Source organism: Perissodus microlepis, chromosome 7, assembly GCF_051167445.1.
Source record: "Perissodus microlepis isolate ML-2025 ecotype Zambia chromosome 7, ASM5116744v1, whole genome shotgun sequence".
Lineage (NCBI taxonomy): Eukaryota > Metazoa > Chordata > Actinopteri > Cichliformes > Cichlidae > Perissodus > Perissodus microlepis.
Window position 1 is genome coordinate 28,689,102 of NC_140467.1, and position 23,837 is coordinate 28,712,938.

At 40.3% G+C, this 23,837-nt stretch overlaps 2 protein-coding genes across 2 annotated transcripts; one reads left to right on the forward strand and one right to left on the reverse strand.

Annotated features, from left to right (window-relative positions):
• Positions 1-646: 646 nt before the first annotated feature.
• On the reverse strand, positions 647-13,695 carry wdr36 (WD repeat domain 36). Its single transcript, XM_084936790.1, has 22 exons — positions 13,168-13,695; positions 12,337-12,364; positions 12,144-12,244; positions 11,696-11,813; positions 11,471-11,603; positions 10,991-11,045; positions 10,765-10,897; positions 10,498-10,673; positions 4,875-4,995; positions 4,656-4,721; positions 4,290-4,379; positions 4,066-4,208; positions 3,862-3,979; positions 3,177-3,342; positions 2,967-3,075; positions 2,806-2,885; positions 2,608-2,715; positions 2,251-2,485; positions 1,676-1,789; positions 1,484-1,565; positions 938-1,125; positions 647-845 (listed from the first exon to the last, which is right to left on the reverse strand). The coding sequence occupies exons 1-22, from the start codon at positions 13,312-13,314 to the stop codon at positions 696-698; spliced, it is 2,661 nt and encodes an 886-aa protein (XP_084792916.1). The 5' UTR covers positions 13,315-13,695; the 3' UTR covers positions 647-695.
• Positions 13,696-17,328: 3,633 nt separating this feature from the next.
• On the forward strand, positions 17,329-21,651 carry LOC146383306 (uncharacterized). Its single transcript, XM_084936821.1, has 2 exons — positions 17,329-17,392; positions 19,632-21,651. Exon 2 carries the CDS (start codon positions 19,744-19,746, stop codon positions 20,488-20,490), a length of 747 nt encoding a protein of 248 aa, XP_084792947.1. The 5' UTR covers positions 17,329-17,392; positions 19,632-19,743; the 3' UTR covers positions 20,491-21,651.
• Positions 21,652-23,837: the final 2,186 nt, after the last annotated feature.

Consider the following 23,837-nt stretch of genomic DNA (forward strand, 5'->3'; position numbering starts at 1 on the left):
GGTGGTCAGAGGGCCCGGTGGCGCCAGTGTCCAGCAGCCTCGCCTCTGTCAGTGCACCCGAGGGCAGCTGTGGCTACAATGTAGCTTGCCATCACTAGTGTGTGAATGTGTGTGTGAATGACTGAATGTGTAAAGCGCTTTGGGGTCCTTAGGGACTAAGTAAAGCGCTATACAAATACAGGCCATTTACCATTTTTATTCTATTCTATTATTCCATACTATTCGCAATAGGAGATGATACCATCCCATAATCCACAGAAATGTTCATGAGACAGACTCAGATCACAAAGATGTTCATTAACACAAAGGTGTTCATTAACACAAAGGTGTTTTTTATTTCCTGAACGGCTGATGAACCCACAACTGAACTCTGAATGTCACGTTTATAAAAACTGCTCAAACATCTCAGTAAAAACATTTGAGTGAAGTAAGGTATGCATTTTGTAGTCCAATTTCTGGATATTGTAGTTTTTATAAGGCAGACATCCACTGTGTAGTTCAAACACCAAACCTCTCATTTATTCTCCTTCATCTCGAGATGTTGCCATTGAGATCATGCATTAGGAAAGTGATGAAGAAAAGCACATCAGCACTGAAATCTTTCATTAAGAAGATTCATTGAATGGTTGAAATAAAAACACAGAAGAAGAATCCAAAACAAATTTATTAGAATACAAAAAGTGTATGTATGTGTGTCACAGCAGGGCGCTCTTTGCGTATGAAAGCAGACATAACGATTGGTCAAATGATGCTTGTAGCTCCGCCCACCCTTTCTCCAACCGGGACAAGAGGTCTTTCAAAGCTTCCATGGCGGTGGCGTCCTGTGATAAAGAGCGAAGATGTAGCTAAAAAAAAAAAAAAAAAAGTTAGCAGGAAATCGTGAAGACTTTCACAATAAAAGACGGCACAGTTGACGAGTGTGTTCTGATTGGCTAACCTTCAGGAAGAGCGCCAGGTAAGCGTGGGCCAGGTCAAAGTCCCGCCCACTGGCCAACATGCTGTCAATCATCTGAATGAACACTAGCAGGAGCTCTCTGGCTCCACCCCCCTCTGGAGCCAGAGAGTTGAGCTCAACAGAGAGCGCCGCTGGCCCACAATCCTTCAGGAGACGCAGCGGCTGATCAACTGCAGAGAGAGTATTGATCTCTGATCAGAACTCAGGTTTGTGTTTCAAACTTTGATGAAAACCATCTATTTATACTCTGATAAAATACAAAAGTATAATGTTACGGACAATATCAGATATGGACTAAAAACCACAAAAACGTCTTAATCAATCACTGAATAATTGATTCAGTTACTGTCATTACAGACTCTCCTCAGGTATAAAAAAAATTAAGCTGTTTTCTTTCTTTATCATTAATTTTGTTTTTCTGTCAGCTCAGTAAGCAGCTTTTATTTTGAAATTCTGATTAAATACCAGCTTTAGATTTTAGTATTAAAAATAAAAGCATGAAGGTGAGCCAATCCTGTCCCAACTCACATGATCCCGTGGTCAGAGCTGACTCCAGAGTGCAGATGAACTCTGACCTCTGAGAGAGCACGCCCCAGTTCAGCACCTTAGACTGAGACACAGGAAACACGACTTTATTTACACATGATTAAAGTGCACATCCTCAGTTTGGACTAAAACATACTCGGGTCCCGATGTGAGCGGGTCCCAGGCATATGTTACCTGTGTTTCGTGCTCGGTTTGTGTCGCAAATCGAGGAGTGAGTCCGGGAACTGTCGGCAGGAAGAAGGGAGCAGCAGCTGGAGCAGCAGGGGGCGCCACGGGTTTATTCCTTTTCTACAAACACCAAATCACACAGGTGAGAGGTTGTTACATGATCAGTACTCAATCCTTAGAGACCATCAGCTGATTTGTGATCATGTAAAGAATTAATCTGTTCATGAGCTGACTCATCACACTCCCAGGTGAAGCTGGTATGTGGAAGAATCAACAGTATGTGCTGCAGGGAGGTTTTAAAAGGAAGCAGACTGAACATGAAAAAAAACAAAACACAAATATTTGATTTAATAAATACAAAGATGGGACTGGGAATCAATCACAGTCAGGTTTGTTCCTTTTTCACAGGATTATGATATCATTTTTATTTTTGGCAACAACCCAAGTGAAAAAGTGATAATTTCACTTCACGTTTTAACTGCTATCACTGGTTCTTATATTTTGTCCTCCCCATTAAAATGATTTTGAAATCAAGGACCACAGCTGCTCACAGTGTTCCTAATAAGGTGACGGTTCCTCACCTTGATTTCATCGAGGTGCAGCAGACTCTTCCACCGAGACTCTGGCAGCAGAGACAAAGTTACAAGCTCCGCCCCCAGTTGGTCAGCTGACTGATAGAGATCCTCCTCCTCCTCCTCAGAATTCACCTCCTGTTCTGTCTCCTCCACCATGACGCCTGGTAAAGTCTCCACAGCTGGTTGGTAGTCAGCTGGGAGGGGGCGGAGCCCCACAGGCCCACACAGGCTCTTATTGGTCCTAAAGGAGGACAACTGCACTGTGACTGGCTGATAATGGACTTTCATGTGACCAATTGTGAATAAGAAAAAAAGCCCCTGATTGGTTGCTGTAGCAAAGGCTGCATTGTGATTAGTTCATACCAGAGGTAGAGGCCCAGACTGTCAACGTGAGCTGTTGCGAGGAAGTCACCTGTCGGGGACAAGGACACGCTCACTGGCGCCGTGGCAACCAGGAAACAGTCGACTAGACTGAGGATAGAAGAAAATGATGGATCTGATGATCAGCTAATGTCTCTGATTAGTTGTCCCAGTCACCCATTAAAATTTTCAGAGTCTTACCTTCCAGAGGGGAGGTCCCAGGTACGGATGGTACAGTCCATTGCCACAGTAACCAGCCATCGGCCATCAGGGCTGAATGTCTGAGGAATAAAAACATTTAGCTTCCTGTTAGCATACTGTGTGACGTAGTGTATGTATGCTAACACCTTCATCCAACCCACCATGTCGTTGATGTTGCCGTGGTGACCTGCAAATTTCCTAACGACTCTTCTGGTTTCTATGTCGACAACCACCAGAGTGAAGTCATCCAGTGCTAATGCTAGCATCCCACTAACAGAGAAACACAGTGAGCAGTGTTAGGGAACGTTAATTGTTAGCATTCACTGCAGCTAATCATGCAGTTTATTAGCATCATGCTAGCTCCTAGCTACCTTTCCCTGTGCAGCTTCATGCTAGCCGGCGCAGCGTTTAGTTTCATCTCTTCTTCCAGCTTCTTCGATTTGAAGCGCCAGAATTTCAGCAGCCAATCAGAGCCTGTGGTAAGGGTCAGCTGGTTCAGGGTATCCGTGGCGATGCCTCGCACCACACCATTGTGAGCTGGAGGAGCAAGACATTGGAGTTAACCTGTTACTACAGAGCTTTCTGAGCTTCCTGCTCGAAAATGACACCCAAGTTCACATTTTAATACTGAAAATTATTAATCAACATATAAACATCTTCTGTGCAAAGATTTATGCTTCTGAAGCCAAAAAGTGAAAAATGACAGCACTATTCAGGCGTTGTGCAATTATTGACGGAGGTCTCTGAGAGCTAACGAGCCATTGTTTACCGTGTTACATGAAGTGGGGTTGGTTTGGGGCTCCATTGTTTGTGCTTAGTGGACTTTTTAGCAAATACGCAACTGCTCTTTTAATCATCGCTTGTTTTCGCTGTGTTTGGTATTTGTAGAAATGATTTATATGAGCATTTAGCTGAGATTCTAAGATTTCTGTGTATACATGTTCATATTTGCATAAAAGGCTCGATAGCATGACAGATTAAACTGCAGTTACCGGGGGCTTTGGGTTAATAAAATGAGACAGTGCTGCAATCACAGGAAAAAAAAGGTGAACACACCTTTCTCATCGTCACCGTAGCAACCCCGATGCAGTCCGGACTGCAGGTTGTAGACGTCCACGCGGCCACAAGATGACCCAATTACAACAAAGTTACCACAGGAAGTGATGTCAACAGCCTGGGAGCAGAAACAGGAAGTCATGTGACCCTCAGAACCATCCAGGAGAGGAGCTTAGAGAAACACAGGTTTAAAGATGCTATTACCGTAGCGATGGCACCCCTTCGGGAGCCTGGTGGTTGCAGGTGGTGCGCTCCCATCGTGCACCTCTGGTAGTTCCATGTGGTTGTTGCTAGGCGATCACGATGACATGCGACGATGCCGTCCCAGTCTGACTGACGAGTGACAGCTGTGAACAGAAAAAGGACAATGTCAGCTTTAATGGAACATTTTCTGTATGGACTTCTGCACAGCTTGTCATAGTGCTCACAGGAGGAGAACGCTGTGATGGCAGGAAGTCGCAGTTCCTCATACGTCAGTCCTTTCTTCTTCTTCTTTTCCTTTTTTTTGTTGACAGAGCCTAAAAGAAATAAATGTAAACCATACTCAATTTTAAAAAAAGATTTTTATTAAAGCAGCAGCATTTAGTGTCCAACATGAAACCACAGTGGGTGAAGTCAGGAGGATGTTCTCAACCAATAAAGGAAATAGGTCGAACAGTAAGAGTTCAGTTTTCTATGTCATCATTTTTGTGTTATTGTTATCGAGAGGCTGCCGACAGACACACTGAGTCTGAGAAAGCGACTCTAAAATGTCACATTTTTTGAACAGAGTCTGATGGGAGGGCTGAGCTTACCATGACCCAGGTTCTTGTTGAAGCGCTCGTGGACGGTGGAGAAAGACTGCAGTGTCCCATCCTGACCTGCAGCGCGGGCAAAAGCAACACAAAACATAAATATAAAGAAGTTAAAAAAATATCAGAAAATATAAACAGCGGGTTTAAAACAGGAGGACACAGAAAAAATAAAAATGGCACAATAAATAAAGAAATATGTATACTATCATCTGATCTTACCTGCACTTAGGATGTTTTTTCCGTCATTGCCATGGTGATGAATTTTGGTGGGTGGGGCGCTGTGTCCCTGACGGATCCTCAACAGTCTGGGTCCGCCTCCTTCCTGATCAAAAATCCACACCTGAGGGGGGAAAAGGTTTTCTACTGTTTTATATTTTGTTGTAATTATTTAATTGAGAATGTTGCTTTTCATTATTTTCTTTATAATATAAGTTATTTTTTATATTTTCCTCAATGTCTGACTTTTGTTGGGAGTTTTTTTTGCTTTGTTTTTATTATTACTGCAGTTCTTGTTTATACTTCTTTTTTTGTTTATTGATCTCTGGTTTTAACCGTCTGGTCAAGATGCAGTGACTCAGAGTCTCAGTTTCAACTTGTGTCGAATGCACAGACTTCACACTATATACCAGTTTTAAAATCGTGTTGATAGGCCACATAAAACTAGAGTCATCATAAAAAATACAAGCAATGTTTTTTTCAAACAGTGGTGTTTACAGCGGGAAGAAATGGTAAAAACAGTGTTTTCTATGGACAGCGCTAGCAAACACTCTCCACTTGGGAGTAAAAAAGAAAAAAAGAAAAAAAACACCTTCCCCCCCTATTGGTGTTAAAGTGTACCATGTCAACCAATCAAAAAAATTCTATGGCAACATGTGACATTTGGTTGTTTAGGAAGATGGGGAAGTTTTAGGAGCGACACCGGCGAGAGAGAGAGAGAGAGAGAGCGAGTTTTGATACGTGAGAGATTTGTGACATTTAGCGTGTTTGGAGGCTGTAGTTAGTGTGTAGTGTAGTCATTGTTTTGTTTTGTGTGTCAGTTATACTGCTCAATGTCACAGTTGGTGCAAAAAAGCCACCAAAGGCAGAATGTATTGTTAACTCTGTCTCCAGCTAAAAAACAGGAGGGCTGATCCACCTCCTGCTGTCAGACCTGCAGGGTTTAGGCCTGTGGTGTTCTCCTCGGTCTTATAGTGGACAGAAACTATTTTTTAGAGTAAACAATTTGTGTGCCTTCTTATTTGATGCAAAACACCTGATTTTTCCTTAAATGGTTTTAAATGGTTATTTAAAAAAAAAAAACACCTGAGGCCTTGGCTGCATTTTTAGTTAAATAGTACTATATAACTTTGTTGTTTGCAAAACTTGTGCAATGTACAGTTTGTATTTGCATTTCAAGTTAAACATGTTTGTGGCTTTTACAGTAAAAATTATAACTTTTTTCTACTCGGATTTTATGTTTTTTGTCTCAATTTAGATCAACTGTGTTAATACAGTATGTCAAAATGAAAAAATAACTCTACAATCCCCTAATTTCAGGTTGTGTTGAAAATAATGATACCAAACAAGGCAAGATGAACAGTTTTTAAAGGTGAAATATAGAGATAAAATGAAAAGTAGCCAAAAATGGCCAATTATACCCTGGACCCCAGAGGGTTATTCATCGTAATCTCTGATTTTAGTTATATTTAGTTATTATTTAGTTATATGTAGTTAATTTTAAAAGTTGTATTTTTGTTGTTTTTAAAATGAATCACTTTATTCAGGGTTCATACGCCTTTTTCAGGATCAAATTCAAGCACTTTTTAAGCACTTTCAACGTCCCTTTTCAAGCTTTTCAAGCACATCCCCCCACCCCCCGTACAAAAAAAACAAAAAAAAACAAAAAACCTCGCATCACCTCAGTAAGACCATGTGAAAATTAAAACAAATCAGGGTGAACTTAAACACCTTTGTTCACCTTTTGTTAAGACATAGGAAAAAAAGCACCACACAAAAATACTGCAAAAGGAAACGGTCGCCTTATACACATAGTGTATAAACTCAAAATGCACATTTCACTTAAAAATTAAGATGTGAAAATATGAACAAATCAGCTTGTTTGAGATGTTCTTCTCCTGTTGAAAACCCCCAAAAAGAAATAAATAAGTCTTCTCATCAGATGTTGATGCTTCTTTGCTGTGTGACAAAAAATAGGAGACATATGTTTGTTTGTTTGTTTTTTAAATTAATTCCCAATAAAACTGTTTTATTGCTAACTACATTGCTGTCTGTATTAATGCTGAAGTCCTAAATGATCATGAATCATGATGATGAATTTGTGCTAATAACATTGTGTACAGTCAGACAGGCATGGAGAACAGCACTGACTGGGAGGCTTTGAACAAACATAGTTCAATTCAACATATAAGACTTTAAGAATGAAAAGCATCTACTTGAAATCTATTTAATTTATCATCCCTGATATTATTATGTACAGTTCCAATGTATTTTGTATCTCCCTTAAATAAACAGGCAGCCTTAAAGTATGAAATATTCATATACAAAAACACATAAATGTGTGTACTGTCTCAGTAGCTGATAGTGCTCCACAGGCCTCAGTGTGAGCTTGCAGACATTTATAATGTTTAAGTAGTTTAATGTGTCGGTGCTGACGATAAACACATTTTGAATGAAAGCCGGGGAACTTTGGTAGCACAGAAACAAGTGGCTATTCTTTGTGACCGTATGGATCAGTCCCTCATATTACCATTATTTCACCCAAAGGCACCAAGTTAATACTCAAAAAAGTTGCAGCAATACACACAAATATAAACAGTACTTGGTGACAACTTTGCTTTTAGCCTTTAACCCTCTGGGGTCCATTGGCCGTTTCTGACTACTTTTGATTTGGCCTCTATATTTCACCTTTAAAAACTGTTTATCCTGCCAATCTGTTATTTACTCATTTTGACATAATGTGTCAGCACAATTTATCTAAATTCAGACATAATTTAAAATACGAGTAGAAAGTGATATTTTTAACTGTAAAAACCACCAGGATGTTTAAGGAATCATTTTCATAACTTGTAATGCAAATTGAAATTGTACATTTTTTAAAAATATGCACAAGTTTTGCAAACAACAAAGTTATATCGTACTATTTACCTAAAAATGCAGCCAAGGCTCAGACGTTTTTTATATAACCATTTAAAACTATTTACAGAACACTCAGGTGCTCTGCATCAAAGAAGAAAGCACACAAATTATTTATGCAACTCCAAAAAATAGTTTGTGTCCACTATGACACAGATGAGAACAGCACAGGGATAAACCTGCAGGTCTGACAGCAGGTGTGTCACTGAGCGTTTACACTGCAATCTGCCTTTGGTGGCTTTAAGGCAGCAACTGTGACGTTCACTAGTAGAACTGGCACACAAAACAAAACAACAACTACACACTAACTACACAAGACAACACACTAACTTGAGACTCCAAACACGGCAAACGTCACAAATCTCTCATGTATCAAAACTCTCTCTCTCTTTTTCGCTCACTCGTGCTTTCTCACTTCCCCCTCTTCCCAAACAACCAGATTCCACATATTGCCATATCATTTTTTGATTGGTCGACATGGTACATTTGCCCACCAATAGGGAAGAAGTGTTTTTTCTTTTTTCACTCACAAGCAAAGCGTGTTTGCTAGCGCCCTCCTTAGAAAACGCCGTTTATACCGTTCCCTCCCAGAGTAAACGCCACCGTTTTATTCAAAACACATCGGTTTTACGTGGCCTATCAACACAGTTTAAGCACTGGTATATAGTTTGAAGTCCGCATGTTCGACCCAAGTTGAAATGGAGACTCTGGGTCCGTCGACCCCAGAGGGTTGATCAGAAAGCCTTAAGTTAGCTAGTTATGTATTGGGCTAATGTTTAAAGCTTTCACATGAGTAAATTAACTCATATTACTGCTAAGCAATGTTCCCTCTAAGCTGTGCGCGTGCGCAATTGCGCACTGCTGGCACGTCTCTGCGCACAAAAAATCTGCGTTGCGCACAAAAAAAAAAAAATTCTAACCTGAATTGAAATTAAAGTAAATACGTTAACAATTCTGTTTTGCAGTGTTAGTCAGTAAGTAACTGGCTGCTCCCGTATGGGATTAGAATGATGGCACCTTATCCCATAGTCCAGCCAATCACGCGAATCACATTCGTATATACGCAGTTAATCAGCGTCGTTGACAGGCTATGACAGCGTCCTTATGTGCCGACACTGGTGTTTTAGCTAGCAAAGTGGCGTGGCTGATGTGGAGTGAAGCCATGTTAATGACAACGTGTACAACCATTGGAGATGTGAGCAGGACAGACGGAACAATTGACGGGAAAAGTGTGGACTTTATACCAGTTTTTAAATTGTGTTGATAGGCCACGTAAAACCAGAGTTAAAATATAAAATATCTGCAATGTTTGGTTTTCTTCCTGAGTACTATCGTTGTTTATATTTACTGCGGGGAGAAACGGGAAAAACGGCGTTTTATAAGGAAAACGCTCGAAAGCCTGTGAGCAAAAACAAAACACCCCCCACCCTTTCCCATTGGTCAAAAAATGTACCATGTCGACCAATCAAAACATGGCATTTAGTTGTTAAGAAACGGGAGGAAGTTTTAGGAGTGACGGCGGTGTTTTGAGATGTGAGAGATTTGCGATGTTTAGCGCAAATCTTGTGTAGTTAGTGTGTTTTGTTGTGTAGTTAGTGTGTAGTGTAGTCAATAGTTTTGTTGTGTGTGTCAGAACAATGAGGCGACTGCTGAATGTTACAGGTGTTGCAGGAGTGATACATCTCCTGTTGTCAGGCCTGCAGGTATCAGGCTGTTGTTCTCCTTTATCTCATAGTGGACAGAAATTATTTTTTGGAGGGGCACAAATAATTTGATGCAGAACAGCTGATTGTTCTGTAAATAGTTTGAAATGTTTGTTTAAAAAAAACGCCTTGGCTGCATTTTTAGGTAAACAGCTGCAAAAAACTTTGTTTGCAAAACTCAGTAACTTTTTTGAAGAAGTAACTATACAATTAATTGCCCAGCATTGGTCTTTATATACTGTATTTTGCAGACAGAGCTACAGGACTCTCTCCCAGACCACAGACTCATAATACAAGTCAGAGCTTTATAAAAAAAAATAAAAATAAAAAAAAAATAGAAAGTTGTGTTTTCAAAATTGGAGTTCAAGTTATTTTTACTTCCAATAGTGTTAACATCCTACACAGGTCATGAACAAGATTTTTTTTAAATTTTCATTGTAAGTGGGCTAAAGCAGTTAATTAAAAGTAGTCTAACATAAATGCTGTAATTTGATTATTTTAATAAACCATGTAACTTGGATGGATTCGATGCCGGCGTGACCACAGTGCACACGTCTGCTGTCGCTCCGTACTGGACCGTACGCGTACTGGAAAATTATTTACTAGGACTCACCGATCATGTGACTGTTGTTTTCCATCAAACACTCATTAAAACAGCAACCTGCAGGTATGTTAGCGCTCTCATCCCCGACTGACCGAGGGAGGGGCGGGGTCACACATTGAAACAGACGCAAGGCAGCCCAGGCGGGGAAATTTTGCTTTTACATTTTGCGACTCATTTTATTTCTCTATCTGATAAGAAAACTATTCAATCAGATAGTTGTTTGTGGTGAATGAAATACAGTTACACTTTCAAGCACTTTTAAGCACCACATCTAAAATTGTTTGTTTGTTTGTTAATGGGATTGTGTTTTTTTAATTTTTCTTTAATATTTAAAAATAAAGTTAAACATTAGAAAGTTATCAAAGGGTTTTCATAAATCTCTCTCGCTTGTTTTGTTTTTTACCTTGATGGCGTTGTCGGCGCCGTTGGTAACCAATATCGGCTCTCCTTGCAGGAACGTTGCCCCAGCGATGGACGTTCTGTGGGCGTGTCTGTGCTGAGTGACGAGCTGGCGACGTTCTAAATCCCAGAATGCAATGTGGCCCTGAGGACTGCCGGACGCCACAATGGGAGGGCCGTCTGACAGACAGAGGTAAAGATATGGTGAATACGTGAAGAGAGACGGAGCCAAGGGCAGCGAGCGCCATGGGCATGACATCATCACGTGTACCTGTTCTGAAAGAGAGCGATGTGATTGGTCCCCAGTCCTGTGTGAAGCTCATCAATGTCTCGTCCAGTCGGATGTTGTGAATAATGATGCGACCTGTTGCGGTGCCAACACCAACCACATCCACCGCAGGACTCTGGAAAGTTAAGTGTTCATTTACAAATCTTTCAAAATAAAAGAATCAGGTGTGTATTTACTTGCAACAATAAAAGTCTGTGAAGTTCCTGACCTGCTGCAGAACTGTGACTCCTGCCGACCAGCCAGCAAACGTGAAGAGCAGCTTACTGAGGATCAAACAACTTTATTAACACCTCATCACTTTAACATTAACACTGACGCAGGAATATGGATACACATGTAGCTTACAGTATTAACATCAACAATTTAAATATTTATTTAAAACACATGTACGTGTGTCACTTTTTATAAAAGAATAAAAAACTTTTACGATTTTAAAATCATTAATTTTTGACAGCATGCTGCAGCGGAAGATACTTTTGTAAGAGACTAAGGCCCACAAGCTGAGACAGTCGAGGCTCCTTTGAACATGCTGATGGTAGTTGTGTCATTGGTGTTTGTATGCAGTTTGCACGTTTTACACAGCGACCATCACAGAGACATGGAAGGAAACCTAAAATCAGACAGACTCTCGGGGGATTTCTGAATGTGTGTTTCTGTCAGTGTTCAGAGTCGAGCGCTACACCCTCACCTGGTCTTGATGTTCCAGAGCTGCAGTGCACCCTGGGAGCTCCCCAGGAGCACCTTGTTCAGGTAGGTGCTCGGGTGCATCATGGCCGATACGTCAAAGGTTGCTGGGTCAAAGTGCAGCCGCAGGTACACCTCTGAGAGGCAGAGAGAGTGAGGCATGATGGGTAAGAGCACATGTATGCTACAGCAGGTGAGTGCAGGGCAAGCCACACCACTTCAGACTCACCCCCACTCTGGACATCCCACACGATGACATCACCGCCGCTGTCAGCAGAGATCAGCTGATCACCCAGAGGTAGCAGCAGGCGCACTTCCTGTTCATGACCGTTGTAATGCATCACCACCTGTACGGAGAGCAAACTACTGGTTCATTTTTATTTTCTACTCGTTTTTATTATTTAATTTTATTATTTAATTTAAATTTATCTGACCATAAATAAAAAAATTATTCAAATAGAAATAAAACAGATTTTTTAATTAGTTATTTAAATAACATTTAATATTTTGTTTTCTAATTTGAATTTCAGAAAAGCAAAAGCACCAAACATTATAAATATTTTTATTGTTTTTATGTTTGAAAATTAAATAATTTGTTTAACTAAAAAAAAAAGTAAAAGTCAGAATTTAAAATTAAGAGAAAAAAAAAAGATAATGTTTGGTTACAGTTTTGGTACCTCTTTGTTCCTGGCAAAGGCACTGATGAGCCGTCCGGTGGCGCCGAACACCAACATCCTGTCGGCTGCCAAACAGGTGATTTCATCTGGTAGGCTGTTACCTGGACAACAACATCACAATTTCATTACAGTACATCACAACAGAGCAGCCAATCAGAGAGAAATAAAATAAAATAAAAATCTAAGTACTCACTGACAGCAACGATCCCCAACCTGTTCACCTGCAGGAGACCAATACAGATCATCAATAATCAACAGATATCAGCCACAGCATTCAGGTTATTTTCAGAGTAACAGGCGCTCAGGATGGACTCCACACAGGAAACTGATCAGAAATCCGCAAATAAAACAATACTCCTGATGGTATCAATAAAACCTTCATCGCTGATCCTCTTTGTATGTCTCAGTCATAACAAGATTATCATATCACTGAAGGATAACTCTTTACAAACCACCCTGATTAAACCTGGGTCTTAAAATGTGTTCAGGCTGCAGGTGCACTTTAAAAAAACTTACCAGCAATCCACCAATCAGAGCATAGATCAGTAAGGAGTATAAACAGAGGGAGCTCAGACACTCAGATGAGGATCAACATCTTCTGATGAACATGGTTATGAAGCTCATTTAATACCAAGCTGGTTTCTTGAACATGCCAGTGCATTCACGGCACTCTAGTAAGCTCCAGAGTCACCGGATCTTAATCCAATAGAGCACCTTTGGGACGTGCTGAGACATCTGTATCATGGATGCAGCTGACACATCTGCAGCAGCTGAGTGATGACGTCATGTCAACATGGACCAAAATATTTTTAAGCAGGAGGCCCAACCCGGTACCAGCAAAGTGCGCCTAATAAAGTGGGCGGTGAGTGGACATAACGTCATAACCTAAAGTAAAGCCACTGTAACTCCGTGTGTGTTTATAAGCGGTTATAAAGTCTCGGCCTTTCCCCCTCCTGCAGGCGGTCTTAGTCAGGTTTACACTGAGTGTGAGAGTGTGTGTGTGAGCACGTGCGGCTGTTCTTACGTTGAACGTGTGGAAGCTCCGGCCGACCGCCGTCACCACATAGAACTCCCGGTGCTTCAAGTGGTACCGGAGCGCGTGCGGCACGTGGTTGGAATAAAGTCCCAGGACCCGGAAACCGGAGAACAAAGAGCTGCCGCCGGCCGGCATGTCCGCTCACCAGAGAACAGCACACCTGAGAGAGCACCGAATAGACAGGGAGACACAGGTAAACAGCAGGCACCGCGAGGAGCCGCAGAGAAAACGCACACGAAAGAGCCACGAGGAATCAAGTCCGGCAGGAAACACATCCCGCCGGCTCAGCAAGGTTCCGCTTCGGCTCAGTGCCGCCACCTGCTGGACGGAAACAGGACAGAACCGTGAGCGCAGAGTCGGAACAGGATGAGAAATAAAACTTTGGAATATTCTGTCTGGTTTTCCTGGTTTTATGCCGAAGGAGCTCAAACTGTGAAGGAGCTTCAGATTTAAACAATACAGAAAACAGTTCTCTGCATAATGTGATGATCTTACATTAGAGCTGAGACGCATTAGAAACTGAACTGGTTTCATTTTTGAGTTATATCTAATCTAGATGTATACTCATTTCTCCTGAGTGAAGTCAGTTCATATTAAAATGTAGCATTTAATTAAATACATTTAATTTATTCTTTGAAATAATCTGATTGATATATTTTCTCTGTGTGAGGCAGGTTTTATTCTGGGTCCATTTTGGAGGTGACATCAGTGTTTCAACCATGTTTGCTTTCCTCCTTCCACTTTGTGTCACTTATCCAGGTTACCAGGACAACATAAACCAAATGAATCAACTTAATCATTAATTGGTAGAAAACAGACAAAAGACTTTTAACCTGGGAACTATGATTTTTACACGTGTGGTGTGTGTCGTTGACATGAAGAAAATAAAAGTCACATTTGACCTCTGATCTGGAGGTCAAAATTACAATAATAATATTATGTTGAGCTATTCAGACTGACTGATAAGAACTTACTGGCACATGAAAGTATAACTGATGACTTTTATTATGACTTTGTTATTTACATTAGAGTAACAGGTTATAACTATTTAAATAGATAACAGTTTGAACACATGAGCCAGCACAGGTCCCATTCATAAGTTACAACACTGATCAAACAAGACTTAATGCTTTAATACTAAATTTGATAAATTTATCTGCATTAGCAGGGTTTTAAGTTGGCTGTAATACTTGATCCAGTTGTCTTGGTTAACTATAGACTGATCTCCAAATTTCTTAGTGCACTGCCAGCACCCGAACCCTAAAAAACAGAATCAACCTGGCTTGAGGGACACAGGCAGAAATCGAACAGGATCAAGAAGCTTTGAAGGAACATGGGGAACAATCAACCTACAGGACCTGAAGCTAAGTTCTACAAAGATACAAAAATATTTGAGTATGCAGATTTGAGTTAACGTTATGGAGTTTCCTGGTGCACTAAGCGTGAGGAGAACTGTCACAAGCCATGCAAAAAGGCAAAGAAACCTAGGGACTGTGAGAAAATCAAAAGTGGAAAATGCACAATTTGTATCAACAAGTCTTCTGCAGATGCTCGTGTGTAAGACAGCCAGTTCTATGTGGAATACACCCTACAAGTTCAGAAGACAATAAAACATGTGAAGAAGTTTGAGAAGAATAAATCAGAACGGAGAAAGAGAAGGTCGAGACACTGGAGGAGATGAGGAGCAGAGTGGGTGAAGGGAGCAGAGCAGCTTTGAGATACAGGTTTGATAAATACCAGGAGCTGGTAAACAGTTTAATACATGATGACATCATTATTGTTTAATGATGTAAGAAGGAGACTGTGAGCAGACAGAGAAATAATTCTATGTTAGAAGCTTAGCAGCTTATTTAAACTGACTGAACTCTGTAACACTGACCAGTTATTTCTCCATTTCATTAGAAAAGCTGCTCTTCTGTTTCTTCTTCAGAGGCTTTAAAATGATTCATGATGATCAATAAACAGATTGTATGAACAACATCTGAGTGTTTCACATTTTTCAGTTCTGATTAAGGTTTTTATAATAAACTGGAACAATTTTGTGTTTTTACAAAGTGAATAAAATTAAACAAGAATGTCTTTTTACAGCTTGAGGAGACTTTGATAGAAACCTTCTTCAGCATGGAGGGCCAACGCTGGTTTCTGGCCCAGAGGAGGACAGACGTTACAGACAGGAGAAAAACCCTCACAGATTATCCTATCAGTGTCACACAGAGCAGGAGGACTCCCTTTATGTCTGATTTGATGTGTCCAGCTGCAGATAATCAATAACCGGACTCATGGAGACTAAAGCATATCTTACTGGTGAAAGTGAGCGTCTGTCTCAGATTCTCTTTACCTCTAAACACCACAAATAACACGAGAGAAAAACATACAGAGGTATTTTAATGTATTTATTTTAAATTTAAATATTTCTGTTCTTCAAAATCCTCCAAAGTACTCGTTACTTTAAACATACTCACAGCTTTCAGAAGAATAAAGAATAAAACAGTAATTTTATATAATAGATTTCTTTCTTTTCTTTTTTTGCAAATTGGTCCCCAGTAAGAAAACAGAAAGAAAGAGAAGATTTTCTGTGTATGAAGAAAACTTTTATAATTAGAGGACAGCCTTAGATATGAACAGCCAGAATATTTTCTATACTTTTAAATATTTATTTCTTATAATCGTGCGGACAGAGTTCTGTCATTTAATACAGCAATACTTTTTTATCATCTAAAGAAATTTAGGTGAACTGTTAAAATTGAGCTTCTTTTTCTTCTATTAAGATAATTGAGGCATTTAATGTGCATTTTCAGTTCTTTAAACTGACACTTTCATTGGTTCAGAAAACTTAACCTCAAAGTTAGGCGATGCTCTGATGTCAGAGTTCATGCTGTTTGTGAGCAGCATCTGTGACTCTGATTGGTCCACATTAATTTAAAAAAGCGCTAACTGGAGACCATGTGATTTCAGAAACAAACCTCATGGTGGGACTGAGTGAGGACATCTCAGCTAGTGATGGGATTTCCGGCTCTTTTTAGAGATCTGGCTCTTTCGGTCCGGCTCACTAAAAAGAGCCGGCTCTTTCGGCTCCGAACTGGCTCTTCAGGTTGTTTTGTTGCTTTAATTAATTTATTATTAACAATAATATAAAATTACGCACAAAAGGAATTACTAACGTAAAAACAAGTGGTTTTATTTATATATGTTTATATATAAATATATGCGGTGGCCCCTAGAGACAAAACACGTACAAACTCCAAAACACATTTCTAGCATGAACTGAACTTCCAAAGCAGAGCTACTAGATCACTTAAATTACACAATTGAAAGCATGTGTGTATTGTTTGTGTATTTATACACAGGCACTCATATATATTCAAATAATTTAAAAAAAAAGTTCATTTACCTGTTACTACCACACACCAAATCCGGTCGTTGGTACTTGCTGGCTTGTGTAGCCACAAGATAACAAAAGCTCAACACTGCGCCCTGGAGCACTCCTGTTGTCTTTTGTACGTGTTTTGAGTTTTTATGTGTTTCTGAGTTTTTATGTGCTTCAGAGTTCGTACGTGATTTGAAGTTTGTACGTGCTTTGTCTCTAGGGGCCACCGTAAATATACTTTTATTTATTCACTCCACATAAAATGTAATAAATAAATCATATAATACAAAAATCAACTATTCACATTTCAACTTTTAACTATTTAAATTTTCAGCTTTTTCCTTTTACAAATTTAAAGTGAAAACAACACAAAACACTGCAAACCACAACACAATTAAATATAAATTAAAATATGAAAACAAAAAGAACATGCATATTCTCTGTCATATGGGCCTGCATGAATAAACTTTCTGAATCCTTTATCATCTGCAACCGAATATAGTTGTGGATGATTACTATACCTTTCTAATGTGACGTTGTTGTCCCTGGCTCTCTTTCTCTCTCTCTTCCTCTGGCTCTGTTCCTGTGCTATTGGGTGTAACTACCGCCCCTCCCCCCTCTGCCTAGCGTAAAGCACAAGGCTCCCGTGCAGAGTGAAGCGGAAAAAAAGTGCGAGAGAGAGGGTGAGAGAAAGAAAAAAAAAAACCCATGTGAGGGCTCGCGATAAGGAGCCGGCTCGTGTCGTTCAAGTCAAAGAGGCGGCTCTAAGATCTAATCTCAGCTGCTCAGACATTTTGAAGAGTGACTCTGGAGCTGCTCAGACTCTCAGCTTCTGCAGACCAAAAGGTGAGAATCCGCTCGTTATGTCATAGTGATTGTAGCAGGTAGGAGCAGTGTTGCCAACTTAGCGACTTTGTCGCTATATAGTTTTCAGACCCCTTAGCGACTTTTCTTTTTAGCAACTTTTTTTCTAAAAATAAAAGTCGCTAAAAAAAAGACGTGAAAGCGCATATCGCTTTTACTCTCAACAAGCAGCAGGTGCTGTAACGCAGTCAGTTCTTCTTTTACTCTTTTACTCTTATGCTGTTTTGTGGATCACAAGGTTTAAAACTACTTATAAACACACACACAAAGTAACTCCCCCAGGATAAAGGAGCAGGGTTGGAATTGTGACATTAAAAAAAACAATAATTGCTAAAAGAAATTTAATTTGTAGTTCTAAATAAACTCTAAATGCATTTAGGACGTTTTTTACTCACTTTGTCTCTTCCACGATGTTATTTCTCTCTCCAACAACATAGGTTACAATTAGATTAGCATGACCAATTATGCAAATTAGGCTATGACGTCATTTAGCGACTTCTAGCGACTTTTAGGACAGCCAATAGCGATTTTCCTTACTGAGGAGTTGGCAACACTGGGTAGGAGAGAGAGGCTGGAGAGACAGAGAGCCAAAGAAGGAAGGAGGACTCAGATAATGATCAGATAAACTCTGTTTGGAGTTCGTGGCGAAGTGAAAGTGAAACTAAACATCAACAAGTTTTTTTTAAGTATTTAGTTTTTAAAAAACGTTTTTCCCGAAGTGTTTTCAGAGACTGAAGATAGTTAGTTAGTAGTTAGTCATAACAGATGTATTCATCTGTACTGGGAATGAGTTTGATCTGCGCCATCACAGCAGGACCGTTAGAAACCGTGCACGTCCAGATGGAGAAAGCATGTGAGAACAGGAAGTGACAGAAACTCAGACATCCTGATTTCACTGACTGCAGGGAGAAAATATTGAGGGGACCATTAAAGGCATTTATTGAATGTAGAGCTGAGTCCAGCTGTAAAACATACATGTGTATTTTACCTTGAGTATTTTTATTTTGATACAGTTTTCTTTCAGAGGGAAGTCTGGTACTTTTTACAACACCACATGAGTTTCTGTCACAGCTGCAGATACTCCACAGAGACAGAGTCACATATCTGACACTGAGTCTCTGTTGGACAGGAAAAGACTCCATGTTTGTTTGTGAGTTTTCCTCAGAGCAGGTACACACAGAGAAACATGTCCAGGATCTGTATTCACAAACTGTCTTCATACTAAAAGTTTCTCTGAAATTCTCATAAAAAATGTTAACAGACCTCCTCAGGCAAAAACCTGCTAGGAGTAATAATGAGGAGGACTTTAAGAGTGTGAGGGGTGTTTGTTAGACAAGAAAATGGTGGAAAGACAAACTGTGTGGTGCTGAAGAACAGCAGAACAACACTTTTTACTTCCTCCATCTGAGGAAGTAGAAATTATTAAGTTTGAATTCAGACATCACTGAAGTTTATTTTAATCCATGAGAAAACCACTGCCTTTGTTCTTTATCTGAACATATGTGACCTTTTATCATTCCATCTTTATTACACTGTTTTTACAAATGCAACACTTCATGTTCCTGTTTCAAACAAAAGCCCTCTGCTTTATTGGACAGAACACCATTTATTAATCATGCTTTTATTGTTAAACACTGCAGCAACTCGATGTAAAAAAACCAAGCAAAAACTCTGATCTATAGTAACAAAATACAATATTTATCCCTGGCTGAGATTTCATGCTCTGAAAGCTAATAATCCTTCATGTTAACAGACGACCACTGGAAAAGAAATGGAAAACCTATCAAAAGTATTAAATATATACAAAATAAATAAATAAAATAAAACCAGTGATAAACTCATTGTGTGAGATTATTACTGTACATATAGCTCTTTAGTTTATAGAACAAAGATATTTATTCTGTCCATTTTCACTAAGATCACATTTTTTTATTATGCAGTCACACATTTATAAAGCTTCATATCTACCAACGGGGTCGTCCTCACAGTTTTAAAGTTTCATCTCTTCCTGCTCTAAAGCTGTGGGTCCTGACTGATGTTCATTAGGAGGTCTGAGAGGATTTACAGGATGAATACAGGATGTGATCTTTAGTCTGTGACACGACATTAAAGAGCTGAGAGTGAGTTTTAATCTGAACATGTGTGCGAGACACTCGGTCTGTTCTGCTGCTCACTTTGTTCATGTCAGAATTGTTTGACGTGTTTCTGTTTGTGTCCACAGTCTTCCAGACCTCAGTTTGATTTACAATCCAAAGCAAAAGGTCAGAGGTCAAGTGGGTCATCAGACTGTGCAGAGGAAACCTTTCTACACATCACAAAGGAAAATCTATAAAATGGCGCAGAGTTCATTATATTTACTGAACAAGCTTAGAACAAATGCCTTTTTATTCATCCAACACTTTGACAGGAATGAATCACAGATGAGACAGATCGTGAGAGAGTTTCAGAGCATTTCTAATGAAGTAAAAGAAATGCAAGAATTTACTGACACAGCAAGAAAAGTGGGAGCTGTTATTGGAGGAATCGGAACAGCCATCTTAGGTGGGCTCATGTTAGCTCCATTCACTGGAGGACTGAGTTTAGCTGTAGCTGGTGTTGGAGCTGCTGTTGGAGGTGGAGCTACTGTTGTTGGATCCAACATAACAAAAATGTGGTCGGAGAGTACACGTGCAGAGCAAGTAGAAATGTGGGGAGAAGAATTTATGAAAAAAGTTGAACCAATGAAGAAGAATCTGGAGGACATAAAGATGACGTGTGAAGACTTGGAGACAAAATCAGCTGAAGCTCAGGCTGAAAACACTGTGACTGATGTGGAGGAGCTTCAGAGGACCCTCAGACGAGTGTCTCGTCTAAAAGAGATGAGTTCAGGACTTCTGTTTGAAACAGACATCCTGCTGGCCTCTGTGGATGGGCTGGTAAAGCTCATCAAGAAAATCTTCAGAGTCACTGCGACCCCTGAAGAGGATAAAAAGTTAAGAGACGCCATTATCAACTCGGCTGATCAGAGTCAGAAGATCATTGAGGGGTTTGATAAGATGACATCAGAACTGAGAAAGTTTACAAGAAATGAAAGAAAGTAGAAAAGTCACTGTGGCGTGGGTGTGGTCTCTGGCCAGCTGCAGAGGAGGGGTGACGCAGTGAGCTCCCGGGGCGGCACAGGGGCGGGGTGAACAGGTGTGCTGGGATCTGACAGTGATTGTGTCTCTTTATATGTTGGCAGTGACAGTCGGAGGAGGAGAGCGGACGTGACAGCAGAGAGAGAGAGCTGGAGTGTCTGTGTCCCTGTACGAAACCACAGTATTAAATAAAAGTTCTGCTGTCGTCAAATTCGCTCCAGCTTATGTTTCTTGGGTCCAACGTTACAGTCACCTCCACCCCTCCTCCTCCACCCTGTGAGCCTGTACTGTTCACACTAACAAATAATGTTTTATGAATAAAGGATCATCAGACTGTGACCTGGACTGTATGAAGGACTTGTGTAGTTTGATTCTGAAGTTTCCTCATGTCCTCCGTTCACAGACTGGATGTTGTATATCCATGTAAAGCTGACCCACAGCAGCCTGACGTCACAGAGAGGTCATATAAAGAGGGTCCATGGTCTCTGCTGATTTCCAACATTTGACTGTTTTTACTCCACATTAACCTGAACTCTGAGAGACTCGCCAACTTTCTTTGTCCTGGCTGGAAAATGTTTTTCATTCATGAGCTAAAAAGATGATTTCATTAATTTGGACAAACTCTGTGTCACGGTGGTGGAACGGACTCAGGCGCAGACTGAGGTAGCACGGTTCAACAACACTTTATTAATCACTCCGGTGCGCTATGTACACGTGAAGGGGGGGAAAACACCAGGGTCCCGGGGGTCAATAGGGGGGAAACACACGTCTTCACACTTGCTCCGCTCCTCGTCCAAACACTCCTCACACGAGCAACCCACTCACACTCACGGGGTCCAGGAATCAAAATGGGCAGGTCCAGATAAACCTATAAACATAGACGAGGGTAAGTCGGCGGCAAGCACGGGAACAACTAATTCACAATGAAGCCAGGCAATACTGACGAGGGTCACTCAATATTCCAGCGACGAATAGCTCAGAGCCCCAGCCTTAAGAAGAGCCAGAGATCAACTGCAATTCACTCGAGATCAGCTGCAGGTGCGTGGGCCAAGGGCGGGAGCCCAATCAGAGCTCCGCCCAGGCAGACAGGTAGGAGAGAGAGAGAGAGAGAGAGAGAGAGAGAGAGAGAGAGAGAAACAACAAACACTTGTGGCCACACTGGGCTGGCCGGGGAGGCACAGGGACCATGACACTCTGATTATAAAATAAACCCGAGAAACTTCTTGAGCCCAGAAATGAGCAACAAAAACTACCTGGTGGGAAATTCTAAATACATCGTTAAAATCACCTTCACATGGATTTAAAAATATACATTAAATGTTCAAATGCTTTAGTATGTGAATATATGTTTGTGTAAAATGCTGATAAAGAACTGAAAGTGTGCTCATCTACAAATGTATACAAATATTTGCAGAGTCCAACATGTCTGATATATGCCCACCACCTTTGTTACCTTCCGACTGGTTTATGATGGGATTTTATGGTTTTTTATTTACTTTTTCTCTTCTGCATGAATCGGAGCTTTAGGAATAAAAAATATTCATTTTCCACACAGGTGTTTCATGTGGTTCAGTTCTGATGAGCGTTTTTATTGTGAGCTCAAATTAAACTAAAACTAAAACTAGGTGCAGAATAAAGGAGTTCATTGGAATACAATTCAAACTGAAGACAACTTCAATAATTTTGTGTTCTATCATTATCCAATCCTATATTTGGAGATTGGCATGATAGGGGCATTACATGTTTCAGTGATGTGCTCTTTGATAATAACTTTGCATCTTTTGCTCAGCTTTCTGAAAACTTTAATCTCCCACAAACACATTTTTTTCAGATATATGAGATTTTCTCCAATCTCAGAAACCAAACTTTCTGGTAGCACCAGCTGCAAGTTCAGGGGATATGCTCCTTACTCTAGTTCATAGCTGGACTGGCCAGCGCCCCACCGGGCATTTGCCCGGTGGGGCGCTGGCAATTTTTTGTTTTTATGGGCTGATGGATTTTTTTTTTTGGAAAGGTATAAATAATGAAAGGTTTTGGATTGGCCAGTTGGTCATGATCGACTCTGGGCTGGACCAATTACAGCTGAGGAGGTCGGATGCACCCTCCCCCTTGTTTAGCAATCTTATAGACGAACTAAAGAAAATGGAGAACAAAAAAAGGAAAGGAGGTGCAGAAAAAATTAGGGCCAAAAAGAAACAAGCCCTTCAGGCAGACGCTGCCAAATGTGTAAAAATAACTGAATTGTTTGGTGGTGGCTATGGCGGAGATTCCACAGATTTAGCAACATCAGCAAGTGGTGGAGGCCAGCAGGTGGATGAGGGAAAGGGGAGGCAAGAGGAGGAGAGACCCGAGGCGGCCGCCAGTCCGAGTGCCAGGCAGGACTGGGACAAAAAATCGGCCTGGGCATTTTGACTAGAGACCGGCCCATCAGGCATTATAGGAAAAGCCATAAAGCCTTTGCATGAAAACAACTGCTTTGATGTACACTGCCTTGTTGGTATATATGTATCAATCTAATAAACTTAAACCTACACCATCCTCCCTATTCTGGATTTTAAACAGTACACAGCGGAAACAAAAAGACTGCTTGGTCGAGTTAACCTCCTGAACTATCTACAACACATGGTAGAAACCTGAAATTAAGACCAAGAACACTAGAGGTGAGACATGATCATTAATTAACATTAAAATTAATAAATGACAGATTTACTGATATTTTCATAAACTATTTATTTACCAAAACAATACAAAACAGCAGGTTAGCACAATATATTTTTTTAAACACAGCAACCTTTAAATATGAAAGGAGACAGAGAAAGAAAGGTGAGAAAGAAGAATAAGAATAACACTTAATTGAGTTTTTGATGGCATTTTACACATAGTACTAATACAGTATCTAGAAAATATGGGAAAATACTGGCATCATATACAGTACTTACTTCTGAAAAAATTACCCTGAAAAACAGGACACAAGTGAAAGGACAAAGAACAGTGAATGGCAATTGATGGACTTGCTCAGATGATCACAGTACTGGCATCTTTATTCCACAAAATTAGAGGAATCATATACAGCAGTACTTACGTTGATGAACTTAAAAAGTTGAATGGTCTAGAGAACCTCTTAAACAAACAAACAATGTATGATTAGACCCTGACAAACAGGACAGAATGGAACAAAGATTAGATGAATATTAAAATCTATAAAGGACAGATTGTGATTGAATTGTATCGCCAAAGACTATTCACTCATCAATAAAAGGTCACCTACAACACTTCCACAGCAGCAACACTGAACAGATCTTAAGACATGG

Bases quoted from the DNA above. Each gene is read 5' to 3' on its own strand.
- wdr36 (XM_084936790.1), bottom strand. From the start codon at position 13,314: ATGCCGGCCGGCGGCAGCTCTTTGTTCTCCGGTTTCCGGGTCCTGGGA. The intron at 11,814-12,143 runs GTACCAAAACTG...CTCTCCGTACAG, and splicing joins CCTTTGCCAGGAACAAAGAG to GTGGTGATGCATTACAACGG. The intron at 4,996-10,497 runs GTAAAAAACAAA...TTCCCCCCTCAG, and splicing joins GCGCCGACAACGCCATCAAG to GTGTGGATTTTTGATCAGGA.
- LOC146383306 (XM_084936821.1), top strand. From the start codon at position 19,744: ATGGCGCAGAGTTCATTATATTTACTGAACAAGCTTAGAACAAATGCC.